This window comes from Cnephaeus nilssonii (assembly GCF_951640355.1).
Source record: "Cnephaeus nilssonii genome assembly, chromosome: 12".
Classification (NCBI taxonomy): Eukaryota; Metazoa; Chordata; class Mammalia; order Chiroptera; family Vespertilionidae; genus Cnephaeus; species Cnephaeus nilssonii.
The window spans coordinates 40,256,929-40,275,435 of NC_137083.1; the positions used below are offsets into that span (position 1 = coordinate 40,256,929).

General features: G+C 36.4%; 1 protein-coding gene across 3 annotated transcripts in view; it reads left to right on the forward strand.

The window, feature by feature from the left end:
• Positions 1-18,507, forward strand: part of KMT2E (lysine methyltransferase 2E (inactive)) — a 96,093-nt gene that overhangs the window by 12,744 nt on the left and 64,842 nt on the right. For 2 of the 3 annotated variants that reach the window (XM_079785839.1, XM_079785837.1), the window contains exons 2-3: positions 11,952-12,024; positions 15,465-15,649. In XM_079785839.1, the coding sequence (XP_079641965.1) occupies positions 15,579-15,649 (71 nt within the window). In that variant the 5' untranslated portion in view covers positions 11,952-12,024; positions 15,465-15,578. The remainder of the gene's footprint in view (positions 1-11,951; positions 12,025-15,464; positions 15,650-18,507) is intronic. The other variant, XM_079785838.1, reaches the window with a different exon arrangement.

Below are 18,507 nucleotides of genomic sequence, written 5' to 3' on the forward strand. Positions count from 1 at the left end.
TGGGTAAGATAGCTAAAAGATTATGGGGAAAAATAATAAAAATCTGGAAGGAAGCCTCCATTCACATTACTCCACAAGTGTCTAATTGATTGTCTGCCTTGAAATACTCTAAAACCAAAAATCATAATTTTTTATGATTTTTTGTTAACTGTTTGATGAACTCAGATTCCTAGTCCCTATTTTTTAATATGTAAATTTCTATTTTTTTTTTTTAACTAAAAGGGGATGGATCATATGATATTCTGTAACTTCCTTTTTTCATTTAGTATTTTGGGAATCTAAAAATTCTTTTGTAGAATCTGACCGTGGTTTGTCCAGTGGGGACCATATCTAGATGTAATGACAGGTTTTATCTGGAATCTAACAGATACATTCAAATGTCAAGGTTTAATAACTTTTGTTATCTTCTGAGATTTAAATTGTTCTCTTCTTTCAGACCATTCTAACGCTAATAATATAAACTAGATCCATTTACTGGCAAATAGTTAAATGCCCTCTATGTGAAAGTATCATGGTAGCTACTAATTTTGGCTTGCTGATTTTGCACATACTTCCTAAGTGAAGTAACTGATGACCGTGTTGGCTAATATCTCTAAACTAGAGGCCTGGTGCACAAAATCATGTACAGGTGGGATCCGGCCAGCCTGCCCCGATTGGGGCTGATCGGGCTGGGCTGGCAGGGGAGAGGGGAGGGGATGGGATGTGGGAGGTTGGCTGGCTGGTCCTGCCCCTGATTAGGGTGTTGGGAGCTGATCAGGGACACAGCTGGCCGGAGGCGGGGAGTGCCGATTGGGGCCCTGATCAGGCTGGTCAGCTACTGCAGTGCACATCATAGCTACCGGTCATTCTGGTCGTTCTGCTGTTCAGGTTGCTGGGCTTTTATATATATAGATCAGTTTGTAGTTTTTAAATTTTAGCCTATAATTGTTTGGTGTATTATAATCTAGTTGCTATATGTTAGTAGTAACCTATTAGTTATACAGTAATGCAGTAATTGCTTGATTTTGAATTCTAAGTTAAAACTGGTAATTTTAACTTGGAATTCCAAGGTATTATGGAAATGGCATGATTGTACCAAAAGACAAAAGTTCTTTGTGTAATTACTTTCAGAATACAAATCTGAGATACTGTGATATTTATTGTTTAAATTTAATCTAGAGTGACGGTTGATATTTAAAAAGAAATTTCTTCTAATACAGCCTAAACTTATCACTTACAGGCAATTGAAAGTTTACACCTCTTACCTCCTAAAGTAAATGGTTCCTTAAGGATTTGGGGGAAAGTATTTAATAAGAGTGGCCAGTTAGCTCAGTACATGTTGATTATTTTCTATTAACATATAACCTCTTCATAGAAAGTTCTTTAAATGAAGTTTGAAAGTGAAAGAGGGTGTAGCTCATCTCATAACAAATATACCGGTCACTTATAGCACTCGTTGTAATTACTAACTTCATTCTTGACATTTTATTTTTCCCTTTATTGTAAATTTTCTCAGTGATTATATGCCTTGTGCAAGATAGGCTACTTTAAAGCCTGTTTTGAACAAGATGCATAATAAGTTAATAAACTTCCAGGTTTTTGTTTTTCTATTTATATTAATATATAAAGAGGAAGAAGTGGATCTTTGAATACTGTAAGTCTTGTAATTAAAGGACTGGGGAAAATGCTGTAGAAGTAAATGGTTTAAACATTGAAAGTATTTGTGTGTTGTTTTAATCGCTGTGATCTTTTCCTGATTTTGTGGGTTGTTGAATACTTAGGTATTAAAGCACTCTTATTTTAGACTTAAGATTTTTATAGTAAATATTTTAAATATGTGTGGAATATTAAGATAACTATTCAGAACAGTAATAGAGCTGCCGTTTTTTCACCATTTGAGTGGCCTTAGTGATCAACAGTATTGTGATTAGAATTGATTAAATTACGATTGGGTTGAATAACAACTTCATGCCTTTAATTCTAAGAGGCAAGACAGTCCAATCGGTGTAGCTCAGTGGTTGAGAGCATCGACTCATGAACCAAGAGGTTATTGGTTTGATTCCTAATCAGGGCATATGCCTGGTTTGCAGGCCCAATCCCCAGTAGGGCGAGTGCAGGAGGCAGCTGATCAATGTTTCTAGCTCTTTCCCTTACTCTCTAAAAATCAGTAAAAACATATTATACGTTTTTTAAGAGGCAAGACAACTGTCATAAGTAAATATCTACAGTATGTTTATGTACTTACATATTTTATTCAGTCTAAACAGAAACTCTGGGTGGTAGATATTTTACCCATTTTTTCAGGAGAGGCCTAGAGAGACTTCGGATCACATAGCAAAGGAGTGACTGCTCAAGAATTCAAATCCAAGTCATCTGAAAACCATCATAGCTTTCTATTGATCCTTATAAAAGACTAAATCTACCTTGTTACTCACACATTATGGGACTAGCCCTTTGACCCAGGGTCTTAGAAAGTAAGAAGGAATTAGAGGCAGGGTATAGAGGAATGTTTTAATCAAAGGATTACCTGACTATGGGAGGGACCCCTTACTGTGGGATTAATAGAATCTACCTGTGGCCCGGCCTCCCTAACGTCATTTACATTGAGTGGGGATGAGGTCTGACATTGGATTATAGAGCAGAGTATGATCCTTAACTGTGGGCTAGAAATGTCCTTAATAAACATCCTTATTTAAAAAAAAAAAAAGACTTAATTTTAGGCAAGGTAATAACAATACAAAACTCATTAATCAAAGGCGGTTGCTTAAGAAGACTACTGCACCCTTGATTAATTAGATTGCCCTAGCTCCGTGGTCGGCAAACTGCGGCTCGAGAGCCACATGCGGCTCTTTGGCCCCTTGAGTGTGGCTCTTCCACAAAATACCATGGCCTGGGTGAGTCTGTTTTGAAGAAGTGGCGTTAGAAGAAGTTTAAGTTTAAAAAATTTGGCTCTCAAAAGAAATTTCAACCGTTGTACTGTTGATATTTGGCTCTGTTGACTAATGAGTTTGCCGACCACTGCTAAGGCCTAGCTCATTTAAATGCTTTACAAGCAACTTAATTTCTTTAGCTCATTCCCTAGCACTTAGAGCAGTATCCAACACATAGTATATGCTCAATAAATGTGAAATAATAAAATAGTTGCCATAATTGGGTGGTGGTGCTTAAATAACACTCAAGATTTCTTATAATGTTTGGAGACAAGGTACTCAGAACTTAATGGTGATAAACTGGAAGGGTTATTGTTTTTTAGAAATTATTCAGATGACGAAGATGATAGTGGGGGCCATGGAAACTGAGGAAGAATGGATCTTAAACACTTGGGAAGGCACAGAAGATTGGATAACGAAATATACTGTATTTTCCGGCGTATAAGACGACTTTTTAACCCAGGAAAATCTTCTATATGCCCAGTCGTCTTATACGCCAGAAAATACGGTAATAGGAGACTAGATAAAAAGTAGGATTAAAAAAAGAACTGGGGTACTAAAGGGGTCCAAATAAGAAATGGAATGGAAGAAGTAGTGTGGAAAAGATTCAGTTTGAAGTTTGATTTTAGGGCACATACCTAGGTTGCAGGTTCCATCTCCAGTCTGGGGCTCTGGGGCGGGGAGGGGTGGGAGGGGTGAGTAAGGAAGGCAACCAATGTGATATTTCTCTCTCACATTGATATTTCTCCCTCCCCTCCCCTCCCCTCTCCTCCTCTCCCCTCCTCTCCTCTTTACCCCCTCACTCTCCCTTCCTCTCAAGTTAATAAAAAACATATCCTTGGATGAGGATTTTAAAAAAAACCCACACACAAGATGGATGGAGAGTAATATTGGGGAGGATTGTGCCTTGAGGACCAACCACATTTTAGCATCATAAGGGAAAGAGAAACAATAAGAAAAAAACAAAAAAGTTTCCAGAAGGAAATCGATCACTAACATTCTTCAGTGGCAGGTGTTTTGTATTGTTTTGTTAAGTGGTATCTTAGCCACTATGGGCTAATATGTAAACTATCTTAGTGCTTGCTGTAGGGTGAAATAGATGATTTAATTGTGCAAGTTATGTATCTAACAGCTGATTCAAAATGTGTCAAAAATATAAACCAGTGGTTAAAAAATATAATACATTTTTTAGGAGGTTACAAAGGGAAGAGATTAGTGGTGTGGATAAGTTTTATAGCTAGAACAGGTTTTTTTAGTTAACCTGGTCAGATTTTTGTTTATAGATGAGGAAACAGTCCTCAGGAGGTTGATCTACTAGAGACCTCAAAAACTAGTTTTGTGGCAGAGATGTTTAAGTTGGGAAGTTGAGAAGGCTTCAAGGAAGCATTTGTATTTAAGTGATCCTTGAAGATTTAATAAGATACTTATTTGGTGGGATGGATATAAACAAAGAAAAATAACTTTAGAAAATTGGAAGGGGATGAGCAAGGATATGCCAACAATAGGAAAGAGACTGGCATAATTTATATATTGGAATATTAGTATGGAATAAGGTAACCTGATAAGTTCCAAGATTAGGAACTTGACTGTTAGTACTGTGAGCTACTATGCTTTTTTGAAGAGGTCAAAATTAGGAAACTAGTGGGTTTTGAAGTATATTTTGTTTAATGTTTAAGTAGTTGTTCTAGAATAGAGCACTGGAGTGAATGTTCTCCCTCACTTTCCCCCCTCCTTTTTTTTGAGATAAGACATCTGGGTCACAGCCCAGACCTACTAAATCAGTATCTCTGGGGTGAGGCTTAGGAATATATCATTTTCTTTTTTTAATATCTATTCAGAGAGGAAGGCAGAAGGAAAGAGATAGAAACATCAATGATGAGAGAGAATCATTGATTGGCTGCCTCTTGCATGCCCCCTACTGGGAATCAAGCCCGAAACCCAGGCATGTGCCCTTGTCTGGAATCGAACCTGGGATCCTTCAATCTGCAGACTGGTGTTCTATCCACTGAACCAAACTACCTGAGGCAGGAAAATGTCATTTTCAACTGCCAACCCCAGATATATGAAAAGTAGCAGTTCGTCGATCTATGTTTGAGAACCACTAGTTTAAAGGTCAAGTGCAAATAGGGAGAAAGACCACTTAGGGAATTATTCTGGTAGACTAGGTCTGAGATAAAATGTAGATGGATCAGAAAGGTTTGTTCAATTCCTGTTAATTGGAGTTGATGCCCATTATTTTTATTATTTAAAATGTGTTTTTATTGATTTTAGGGAGAGAGAAGCATTAGTGTGAGAAACATTGGCTGCCTCCTACACCACCCCTACTGGAGGATGGACCCTGTAACCCAGTCATGTGCCCTGACCCAGAATGGAACCTGAGATCTCTGGATGCTTGGGATGATGCTCAACCAACTGAGCCATACAAGCCAGGCTCTATTCTAAAAGAAATGATTCAAAATAGTGATATGCCTGGCCGGTGTTGCTCAGTGGTTGAGCATCGACTCATGAACCAAGAGGTTGCGTGGGTTGCAGGCTGATCCCCAGTAGGGGGTGTGCAGGACCAGCCAATGGATGTTTGTCTCTCATCAATGTTTATCTCTCTATCACTCTCCTTCCCTCTCTAAAAAAAAAAAAAAATAGTGATTGAAGAAATCTTTAATTCTGGAGAATGAATGCATTATTTTATTTGAGATTAGAATAAAGAATTATTGAATAAAATATTGCCAACTTTGTTTTAGTCAAAAAGGATGCCTTATCTGATGGAATACTTATTTGAATGCTAAAAAAATAAATAAAGCAAGCCCTAGCTGGTTTTGTTCAGTGGATAGAGCATTGGCCTGAGGACTAAGGCCCAGTGGGCACTGGTGGTAGGCAACCAATCGACGGTTCTCTTTCTCTATCTCTCCCCCTCTCTCCCACTCTCTCTAAAAATCAATAGGAAAAACATATCCTCAGGTGAGGATTAACAAAACAAAAAATAAAAACAAGAATGAACCAATTTAATAGTCTACTAGTATATAAAATATATATGCGATGCCTGCCTGGTGTGGCTCAGTGGTTTGAGTGTCGCTCCCACTGGTTCATTTTCCAGTCTATGTGTTCCGGTTGTGTGCTGTGGGTTCCATCCCCAGTAGGGGGCATGCAGGAGGCAGCCGATTGATGTTTCTTATTGATGTTTCTATCTCTCTCTCTCCCTTTCTCTCTCTAAAAAAAATCAATAAAATAATTTATGTATCTATATGTATGATTAAAAGAAATGCAGGAGCTTTGTTATTATGTTTGATTTTTAATTACAACAGACTTCAACACTACTTTTTGGAAGAGTATTATTTTCTTCCTTTGGACAAATGGAATTTACCAATGAAATTAATTTCTTACATCACATGTTGAGTCAGTAATTATTTTCTTTTAGCCTGTGATGTTTCAAACTATTCTCCAGAAAGCCTTAGGGTTTTCATGCAACTTAACTGGTATCTGGATGATATACTGATACGCAAGCAGGAACATACCCTTACAACCCTGTTTAACCACAGACAGAAAAATATGTCATAGCAAATATGAGGAACAAATGCCTACTGTGCCCATTAGCAGACATTACTTGTGGCCTTCTCTCATTATACCTGGCTGTGGCCTCCTTAACACAACTCATCAAGTTGACACTAGCAATCATTGAGAAAACTGTAGGATATTAAAACAATTTTTTTTCCTTCTAGAACAAAATAGATGCTTAGATTTCTGTGTACAGTTTGATCTGTAGGAAAGTTTCTGTCAATACTCAAAATTTGAAGGTCACCATTTTAATGCAATTTATAAAATTAAGTGTTTATTTTTGAAGTAATTATAGATTCACATGCAGTTGTAAGAAATAATACAGAGAAATTCTGTGTATCCTTTACCCAGTTTTCCTCAATGATGATAGCATCTTGTAAAACTGTAATACAGTTTCATGACTAGAATATTTTTTTTCTTTGCCCAGATATTTTGTTTTTTTATTTTTTATAGAATTTATTGGGGTGACATTGCTTCACAAAACCATATAGTTTTCAAGGATACAACTCAATAAAACATCATCTACACACTGCATCATGCGCCTATCTCCCAAAGCAAAGTCTCTTTCTGTCCCCATTTATCCTCCCTTTGCTCACCTCCACCTACCTGCAACCCCTTTTCCTCTGGCTATTACTAGAGGGAATATGTGTCTATGTGTTATATATATATGTATGTGCTTTTTTTCTTTAATCTCTACCTTTTTTCTTCTAGCCTCCCAACTCCCCCCCCTCTCTGACAATTGTCAGACTGTACCATGAATCCATGCCGCTGTTTCTATTTTGCTCTCATGACCAAAATATTGAAATTGATACAATCCACACATTTTTGTTCAGGTGTCCCCATTTTAACTTTTACACGTGTGTGTGTGTGTGTGTGTGTGTATCACCTGTAGGTTCCTGTATCCACCACCATAATTAGCATACAGAATAGTTTCATCACCACAAGGATCCCTGGTGTTGCCCTCTTATACTAATCTGTTCTTCTTTATAATTTGTCATTCAAGAATGTTATATAAATGGAATTATACAGTATGTGACCTTTGGGGAGTGGGGTTTTTTTGTTTCCTACTCAGCATAATTTCTTTGAGATTTATCCAAGGTGTTACATCTGTCAGTAGTTTGTTCCTTTTATGTTGCTAAGTAGTGTTCCATTTAATGTTATTTTCTTATTTGGTAGTTACCACATAGAATATGCAGCTTCAGAATTTTCCTTTTAGAACATGTTGTTGCCCTGGCTGGTTTGGCTCAGTGGATAGAGCGTCAGCCTGTGGACTGACGGGTCCTGGTTTCGATTCCGGTCAAGGGCACATGCCCAGGTTGCTGGCTCGATCCCCGTAGGGGGCGTGCAGGAGGCAGCCTATCAGTGATTCTCTCTCATCATTGATGTTTCTATCTCTCCCTCTCCCTCTCTCTGAAATCAATAAAAATATATTAAAAAAAAATAAAGAACATGCTGTCTCTTATTTTCTTTTGTTAACTTTTCTGACTCTGTTTTCTCCTACTATCTCAATCCCCAACTCTCCCAGGATGCTGAGAGCACAATTTAAAAGTTACTCATGTAGATAACAGTATTTTTTTTAAAAAAATACATTTTTATTGATTTCAGAGAGGAAGGAAGAGAAACATCAGTGATGAGAGAATCATTGATTGGCTTCCTCCTGCACGCCCCCTACTGGGGATCAAGCCCACAACCAGGCATGTGCTATTGACCGGACTTGAACTCGACCCTCCAGTCCACAGGCTGACGCTTTATCCACTGTGCCAAACCAGACAGGGCAATAACAGTATTTTTTACCTGAAATTTTAGAACCCATTGAAATGTGTGGTATTATGCTTTACAGTGCTCACGATTTTTTTTACATAAAAGTAAATTTTATGTGATTATTATAAGTTTGAAAATTCTTTTTCTTCTGCATTTGTATATGGAACAATACATTATAAGATATATAATTGTGGGCCATATGGCAAGTGAAAAAAGGGAATAGGTAACTGTTTTAAAATGAAATCACTTTTGTTAGTTTTATTCTCTGGTATGAACAAAGAGGAAACTCATTCTAAGAACAGTTTTATGTGTGTAGGAAAAATATATTGTACATTTATACCTGTAGACTCTGATCTAACCAGATTTCAACCACTGAATTGCCCCTTGTATAAAAGGCCACATTTTACTAGATTTTACACCAGAGGTTAGTGATCTCCAACATTTTGGGGCATGAGAGATACTAATAAAAAATAATAGCAATGGGCCCGGTCCAGCGTGGCTCAGTGGTTGAGTGTGGACCTATGAACCAGGAGGACACCATTCAATTCCCGATCAGGGCATGTACCTGGGTTGCAGGCTTGATCTCCAATGTGTGGCATGCAGGAGACAGTCGATCATGATTCTCTCTCATCATTGATGTTTCTATCTCTCTCTCCCTCTCCCTTCCTCTCTGAACTCAATAAAAATATGTTTAAAAAATAGCAGTGGTGCATTAAAAAAACTGGATAGTATTGAAATTAAATATTTTAATTTGAGGCTGTCAAGGAGTGGTGATGGAGTATACAAGTACTTTAGCTAGTTGCAGAATTGGCGTTTAGAATACCTTCACAAAAAATCTGGTAGAAAGAATGGTACTGCACTAGCTCTGTAGATAGAGTGTCGGCCTGCAGACAGAAGGGTCCCAGGTTCGATTCCAGCCAATACCTTGATTGCAGGCTCCTCCCCACCCGGGCCCTGGTCAGGGTGTATGTAGGAGGCAACCAATCTATGTGTTTCTCTCACATCAATATTTCTCTGTCTTTGCCTCTCTCTTCCACTCTCAAAAAAATCAATGGAAAAATTTCCTCAGGTGAGGATTATAAAAAAAAAATAAAATGGTATCCCCCTTAAATAATGCCAAACAAATAGATCACTATATTATATTCATACATGTATTTTTTTTAATTAATGGACTTTATTTTTTAGAGCAATTTTAGATTCACTTTAGAATTGAATGGAGAGTACAGAGCTCCCAAATACCTCCTCCCCATACAGGCACAGCCCTGCCCACCATCAACATTCTTCATCATTATGGTATAGTTGGGTGGAATTGTACTGAACATGATAGTGACACTGTGAAATTCTCTTTTAGTGCATGAAAATGTGCTTTTTGAACATTTAATTTTATATATAGGTTTCCATTTTTCAAGTAGGTCCACCAACATTAACCTTGACTACAAGAAGACAGATTTTTCTAGAGATTTTATTTGCTATGAAAATAGTAGTGTAAGTTGAATTGGTGAATTTCTTTGTTTCCAGGAACCAAATGGTTATTTAAGGGAGACCCAAGTTAAATTTTTTTTTCCAAGTTAAAACGTAACTGGGTAGATAGGTAGTTTTTGCTTAACAAATAGTTCTATTTATAAGGAATTGAATATACTTATGCATGCATGGTACTCTCAGATTTGGAGCGTGGTTCCCTTAATATATGGGTTGCTTTCAGTTCACTAGTGAGGTATCTGTTTGTTTGTGAAAAGATTGAGGAATTTGAATATCTCTATCCTTTTATTATGTGCTTTGCACCATCCCTGAAATATTTTAAGCACAAATTTTAGCCTTTAAACCCATGCATCTCTACTTTGGTAGTGTTTAAATGCATTGTTGTGAAATGGATTCATGTTTATAAGTAGACCAGGTTTGGGAAAGGAACAAGGTGGGTTTTGATAATGTTCTCTCATTTAGTGTGCCAGATGTTCTGGAGTGAGACTCTTACATATTTATTAAATTTCTCTTTTTGAGAGAGACAGTTGTCAATTTCCCCCCTTAAGTGTAAATTCTAGATTATTTATTTAACTAATTATATTTGACTAATTATCTGGAAATTTTTAATTTCAGACAAACATAATGTGTAGGCTCTGAAATCAGACTGCTAGAGAGCAAATCCTGATTCTACTATTTATTAGCTATGGAACTTGGGACAAGTTGAACCCCTCTGCCTTATCTATAAAATGGGGATAATAAATATACGTACAATATAGGCTCTTTGTAAGGATTAAGCATTGTAAGCAATCAATATTTGTTAAAACAGTTATAACCTCAGTTGAGGTTTGAGTATCAATCAGGTAAGTGCTCATGGAGCACTGTCTGATACTAATACTAACCCAGTTGGAGAAATACCTAATTCATTCTGTTAATTTTTTTAAAGCGTTTTAGAATCTGATGTTTGTTCTGTTGTTTCAATGATCAGGAATAATCTGTTAATGTACTTGGACTAAGATTTAAACTGTAAGATTATCAACCTAACCTACCTCCATTTGAGTTGAAGCCTAGAATAGTGAAATGACCTGCCCATAGTTTCATAGGTAGTAACTTGGTAACAGGTCTTGATCAATCAGTATTATTTTTATTATACTTTTAGTCAACTGCTAGAAATAAAAAATCTTAAATGAATATGGGGGCAGTGTAATTTCTAATCCTCCTATATAATAAAAGCCTAATATGCAAATCAACCAAATGGTGGAATGACCAGTGGAACGACCCATTGCTATGACGCACACTGACCACCAGGGGGCAGATGCTCAATGCAGGATCTGCCCCCAGCCCTCAGGTCCCAGGCCAGCCAAGGTGGTTGCCAGTGGGGGCCCCCCTATTGCCCCGCTGGTTGCCCCGCAGAGGGAGGCAACCGGCAGTGGTGGTGGCTGGGCTGGCGAGTGGGTGGCACCAGGCCACCAAGGCGGGGGCCCCCAGTCGCTCCACGGGTTGCCCCACACATTGGCCCTGATCGCTAGGTACCCTACCCATGTATGAATTTTGTGCGTTGGGCCACTAGTTTATAATGAAATCTCTGGTTTGTGGTCCCTTACAATTTCTTTCAAGTTTCTTTAATTCATTTCTATTAGTAATTTCAGCCCAAAATTCATCTCTTTATTCTCTTAGTGATACATGTCAAAAATATAAACATTGTGTAACGTGCTTATAAAGGACAGAAAGGTGATAATAACCCTTTCCTCAAAGAGATTATTTTAGATGGGGCACTTGTATTTGTAATGTTGGAGGAAAAATTTCCTCGTATTTTCATCCTGTCTGCCTTTGAGTATCATATTCATCTTTTCAGTAGTACTTTTTGTTTTCTGAACTTTTTAATATAGTCTTAAAAGCAGCTTTAGTCATCCAGTTTTTTTTGATAAGAGTGTTTTCTAATTTAATGGCTTTTCCTTGCTTTTTATCTTGTTTTTCCTACTTTAGGGTTTTGTTTATTTTGGTATTGTTGCATTGTTTTGGCTAAATCTGTTTTTAATATTGTATTTCCCCAGTTTGCTTTTAGTTTGGTTTGTTTTCTAGCTTTAATTGTTGCTTTTACTTGTGTTTACATTTATAAGTATAAAAAAGTAAAGAATAAATTTATTTCCTTAAGAATTAGCTGCTATATTTGTGTGAGTCCCTTTGGTTTTAGGTGCCATGTTTGACAAAAGTACCTATAATTTTATGCCATTTAAAAACAGCTTAATATTCCTATGTTCACTTGGTTTCTAGGTCTATTCTGGATAGCAGGTTTTGTGAAGACATTTATTCTTTCTTGGACCTCAGATTTACCAGACATCTCATGGTATTTCCTTTTATATTATTTTTGTAAAGGTTGTCATTTATTCTCAGTGTATTTTGTATATATTTTACTTGCCAGTTGGATAACTAGGTTTTTTTTATTCACATATAAGATGTGAAAGCTTTGTGCTAATTGTTGTTCCTCTAGTTATACAGACAGTGTTATAAGCTCACATCTTTTCTGCTTACTACATTGGTTTCCTCTTATTTTTTTAAGGCACAATTATTTGATTCTAATGAATTTATGATTTTATTAAGTATCAACTGGATTTTTAAACTGTGAATTTCCTGGGTATAGAGTTTTTGATATAGTGAAGTTATTTGCCAACTTAGGGTCTCAGTAGATATGACCTCTTGTCTTCTGACTTCTTGTGAGCAAATTACTGAGTTCTTCTCTATTGAATCAAACTCAGAGTCTGTGATTCTGTTTCAGATGTGGTGATGTGTCTTTGTCATGGGGATGAGCTTCTGTGTTTTTAGAGAGATGCTTTTCTGGAGAAGGTGTCATATAATTGTTTTTGTAGCACTTAATTGTATAGGTTGGTAATTCATTTGATTAATGAGGCCAGAGCTGCAGTTTTACCCCAGGTGCTCTAATTCATTCACCAATATTTTGTAGAATAGCTTTTATGTTCCAAAAACTGCACGAGGGCTTGAGAGACAGGCAGTACTCACACAAATATAAGCTATTGTCTGAAATAGGCTTATGACAAACTCTTTACTGATGTTTAAAAACAGCTTAAATGTAGTGTTTATTGAGGATTGTATACTTATATAAAATAGGGTGTGCTACTAAGTACATACTCAAAAATTCTTTTAGGTTGGAAATATTCAGTTACCTAAAAGAATACACAATGATTAGATTTCTGCTTCCCATTTTTTGTCTGGCTTTAATGTTTTTATTGATTTTATTTAGAGAGAGAGGAAGGGAGAGGCATAGAAACACTGATGAGAGAGAAACATCAATCGGGAATTGAGCCCCCAACCCGGGTATGTGCCCTGACCGGGAATCAAACTGGTGACCTCTTGGTTCATAGGTTGATGCTCAACCACTGAGCCACACCGGCTGGGTATACCTCTGGTTTTTTAAAAAAGCAACTAGATATTTAACAGCACCTATCTAAAATATAAGATTTCCTATTAATTTAACATAAAGATAAGTAAAAGAAAACATCTACCAACTAGTTGCTACCAAGAGGAAGAAAATACATTTTTTAAATTATAATTGTTATCTGTTATTAGGTCCAAGTTTCCAGCATTTTAAAGATATATAGAATGACAATTGAATAGAATAAACTTACAGTTTTGTATATTGCTTATATTTTGTCATTTGGAAATTTTATAGCTTTGTGCAGGTTAATAAATATGGCTTTTATGAAGTAACTCTAATATGGTGACAGGTGCAGAAAAGAAGGTAGGACATTTTTCCTTTTTCTCCTCTGCTTTGTTTTTAAAGGACTATTTATTTAAAAAAAAAATTTTTTTTTATTGATTTCAGAGAGGGAGGGAGGGAGGGTGAGAGATAGAGAAACATCAATGATGAGAGAGAATCATTGATTGGCTGCCTCCTGCACGCCCCACACTGGGGATCGAGCCCGCAATCCGGGCATGTGCCCTTAACCGGAATTGAACCTGGGACCCTTTAGTCTGCAGGCCAACACTTTATCCACTGACCAAACTAGCTAGGGCTAAAGGACAATTTTAATTTGATGAATCAAGCCATAAAAAACATGGCAAGTAGAGAACCGTAATTACTTTATTTTCAAAAATTATTAGAAGATTCTCTTTAAATGGGAACTAGAGTTTCTATCCACACTTTTCTTTGTGTGTGATGATATAAGAGCAACTTTTCTTATGTGGCTATCACTTACTGATTGCTAAATGTGTTTAATGCAGTGTATGAAGTGCTTTGCATTCATTATTTCTTTTCTTCACAGAAACACTAATAAATCCCCATTTTATAAACAAGGAACCTGATGCTTAGGTTTAGTGCTTACATTTTAAACTTTTAGGTACAACTGCCTGTTATTGTATACTAGAGGCCCAGTACAGGAAATTCGGGCACGGGTAGAGTCCCTAGGCCTGGCCAAGCGATCAGGGCCTTCCGTCCCCCGGCTGTCAGCTAGGATTTCTTCATTCCATGCTGCCCCCTGGTGGTCAGTGCACATCATAGTGAGCAGTCGAACTCCCAAGGGGGCAATTTGCATATTAGCCTTTTATTATATAGGATTTTTATTATAACTTGTAATTTATTAGCTCTTCCCTAGTTTAAAAATAAAGACTAGCCTTTCTGGAGAATTGAAACCACCATTATCACCTTATTTCCCTATTTTGGTATTTTCCCCCATAAGGTGTGAGCCCACAAAACTCCATCATCTTTTAAATAGGAATTAACCCTGAGTAGTTATTCTCAAGCTTATTTGTAAAAAATTAAAGATGAACATAAGAATTACTACTTGAAGAAACTGCTTTTCATTATTTCAGGTATAACATGACACGGACAGTTTTGACTGTTGATCTTTTTCTGTTTATAGGATTATCTCTATCTGTTTTGTTCCTGAGTTGTCACTGCTGAAAAAATTTTGAGTAGATATTCCACAAACAATATATATAGCAGGTGTTATATAGTGAGTTTAGATTTAAAAGATTGATGTTGAAACTGAATATATTTTTGTTACTATGGTAAATTTGTTTAAAAAGACACACTTCAAGAATATTAGTTTTCTCTACTAGTGATCTGTAAAAACATGGAGAACCCAACCCCCTCAATGTACATGTATTTCTGTAGTATGGAAAATATCAACCACTGTAAAACAGTTGATTTTATTACAAATAAAATAGCTTTCCTTTATATACATATATAGAGAGTGGAATTGATTAGAATCCTGGTTTTATCTCTTAAACTGAGCAAACTTGATTAAGTTATTTAACCTTTTTTGCTGTTGTGTCCCTTAGTGGTAAAGTGGAGATTCCTACTAGTATCTCAGCATTGTGGGGATTAAATAGATCATCCATGTAAAAGCTTAGATGCTGCTTAGTCCATAGTGAATATTCAATATTTGTTAGTTTATTGTTAGATCACACTGAACAAGAAGACTTGTTTTTGGATACTAAGTGCTGTAAGAAATTCCATTTGTCTTTTAAAATGAATAATATTTGTTGGTTCTTCACTAAGGAATATAAGTAGTAATCCTTCTTTTGGCATTCTAAGTTCATTTCCTAAGGAAGATTATGACGCAGAAACTTTCTTTTGATCACAATCACATAGCTTAATTCCAGAAAAATAAATGAAATTGACTCCCTGAGCAAATTCTAATTTGTATCAATATTTTAATAAAGAATGCTTTCCTCATGTGTTTTATTTACTGTTAATTGTTAAAATGTGGCTGTTGCTAGGACTAGGAAGAGGATTCTTAATTTTTTGTTCTCTTTTCTTTTAAACAGGGTTTGTGGATGCACTTAGATGTTTGCAATGAGCACTGTGGCTGGCATGCCCCAGTGTTTTGGATACCAATGCATAGGACTCCATAGTAATCGAATTTATCAGAGGCGAACGTCATGAGCATAGTGATCCCATTGGGGGTTGATACAGCAGAAACGTCATACTTGGAAATGGCTGCAGGCTCAGAGTAAGTATTTAAAGATTTTTGGATAGGCAAAATATTTCATACAATTATTTTAGCACAACCAAGCAGTGCTTGATTTGCATTTATATTTTTCTCACTTTAAACTCTTGTCTAAAATAAAATATCAGAAGGTAAAGGCAAAAATCCCTTTAACTAAAATTACTTTTATAAGTAACTTTTGAATCAAAATGATGTATCTTTTTCTAATTCTTTTTGTATTTTCCATTTGCTAATTGTTGACATCAAGAATCAATATATAATTGGTTATTGTTTGTTTAGATTGTAAGATTTGTCATGTTTATATTGGAATATAATTTAGTTTTAAATTTGAATCTTTAATATCCATTTAAACATGGGTGTTTTTTTTAAGTTGAGTAAAAATCAAAATTTAAGTTCTTTTTAAATAAGAAAAAGGGAGTGTTTCCTGCTGTTTATTTTGACATTTTTTGCTTTTATGGGAGCCATTTCTGATGGATTCAGTGAAAGGTTCTTACCTTGCCTCCAGACTATTTGGTCTAGGTGGTTGTGTGGACAGATTTTGTTTTATTTTGGTTGTTTTTTTTTAATAACCAGCCACTTTAATACTAAGTTATTGCTGTGAATATTGAGTGGTTATTTTTGGGGGGGAATTGCAAGGGGTTCAAGTGACAGTGTTGGAAGCTGAAGCATGGAAAGATTCATATGTTCGTTCTCTGATTCAATACATAGTTGCTGAATGGGACTCTTTTTGACCAGAAAGTGGAAGTTAATGGAATTTAAGTTTTAAGGAAATTTATTTTAGGGCTGCTAGAACTGGTGAATGGAAAGGATGAAAAGAATTTACTGTTCCTTTGCTGGCATTTCAAGTGACCTAGAAGTATTTTTACCACTCCTTCTGCCATTGGAAAAGACAGATGCTCTCTAATATTCTTATAATAGACTATACAGTCCACTTAACTGTATGATTATTGTAATATAGTTTTTAAGAACCATTATGGTTTTTTTGGTACTAAAATGTATGAGTTACTTTTGTTGTAAAATAATAGATTCCCAAACAAGGCACTCTTGTAACAGTTAATTGCTGCCCCAATAGGGATACTACTGAGAAAGGAAAGAACCTAGAAGCAGGGCTTGAGAGGCAAGAGGTTCCAAGTCTAAAGTACTAGTCTATCTTAATGTAAACATCTATCTTTGAGATGCAAATCCATATTTGATAATAGTTATAGGCATTTATTGGTAATAATAAAAGATTCCTGACTTATTAAAAATAATTCAATGGTCTTTTAAGCAATTAATACAAGATATAATTTATGAAATATTACTTATATGCTAGATAGGGATTTTTCTAGTATACAATGTGAGGTACATTTATCTGTGCCTTGTTTGAATGTCTAATATGGGTACTATAAGGCAATTCATGATGAAATTATGAAAACCACATAATTATACAATTAAAAGAGAATGAATAATACATTGAAAGAGCAATGTCGAGGATAGCTTCCTGCCTATGTTCTTTACTAAATACATTTATAATGTATAGAATATAAGTATGATTTATGTTATGGAGCCAAATCTTTTCTGGTATAAATACGGCCATTTTTATTATGGAAAAATTATCAGTTTCTAGGTAATGATAGAATGACAGTCTTTGAAGTAATTATTTTAGGGAAAAATTTTTTTTACTCCGCATACAGGTATGTATCACTTGGGCATAGTTTCTCCCACTCAGTGGACACAGAAAGTATAGCTGGTGCCAGTTTTTGTTATGGGACAACCATTAGTGTGTTTTTTGGTTTGATTTTCAAATTTTTGAATTCTCTTTTCTTTAGTATAAAACCTGGAAGCTTAAAAAGAGTCTTAAATCACATTTTTTCCCTTCCCACAGAAACAAAGCTTTTGGAACTATTTTCATAAGAACATTTGATATAATTAACATGTTGCTTCCTTTCAATTTCAAATACATAATCAAAAGATATTATAGTTGTGTAAGATACAGTCTGCTCAAAGAAGGGTGTATGGGACTTCCCTGTACATTTCTTTGTTTACCTAGTGTGAAGCTACTTAATTTTTTCAAAATAAGATGTTTTTTAAAAAGAGAATTACATTTTATTGTACTCAGGTGGTTATATACTGTTATTAATTACTAGAGGCCTGGTGCATAAAATTCATGCATGGGTAGGGTCTCTAGGCCTGGCTGGCGATCAGGGCCAATCTGTGGGGCAACCAGCGCAGCAATTAGGGGGACCCCACTGGCACCCGCCTTGGCCAGCCTGGCATTGCCCACTTGCCGGCCCCGCCAACTGGCAGCGGGGTGGTGCCGGCCCGCTCATTGGCTGGCCCTACCCCTGATCGCCCTGCTGCCACCAGTAGCCTCCCTCTGTGGGGCAAAGCCCCCTGATCGCCCTGCTGCCGCCAGTTGCCTCCCTCTGCAGGACGACAAGCTGGGCAATTGTTGGGGGTGCCCTCTGGCACCTGCCTTGGCTGGCCTGGGGCCTGCAGGCTAGGGGCAGCTCCTGTGTTGAGCGTCTGCCCCCTCGTGATCAGTGCATGTCATAGCGACCAGTCATTCCACCGATCATTCCGCTGTTCGGCCAGTTTGCATATTAGGCTTTTATTATATAGGATATGTTAGTTACTTTAAAGAGAAAAGATTGTACAGTTAAAATATAGTATATCACTAATAAATTAAACTGATTTAAAATTTAACACAAATGGACCTGGAAATTATTATGTTAAAACGAAATAAACCAGTTAGAGAAAGACAAGTACCATATGATTTCACCTGTATGTGCAATCTAATGAACAAAGTAAACTAACAAAGTGGAGATAGACTTATGGATACAGAGAACAGACTGACAGTGGTCACAGGGCAGGGAATGGAG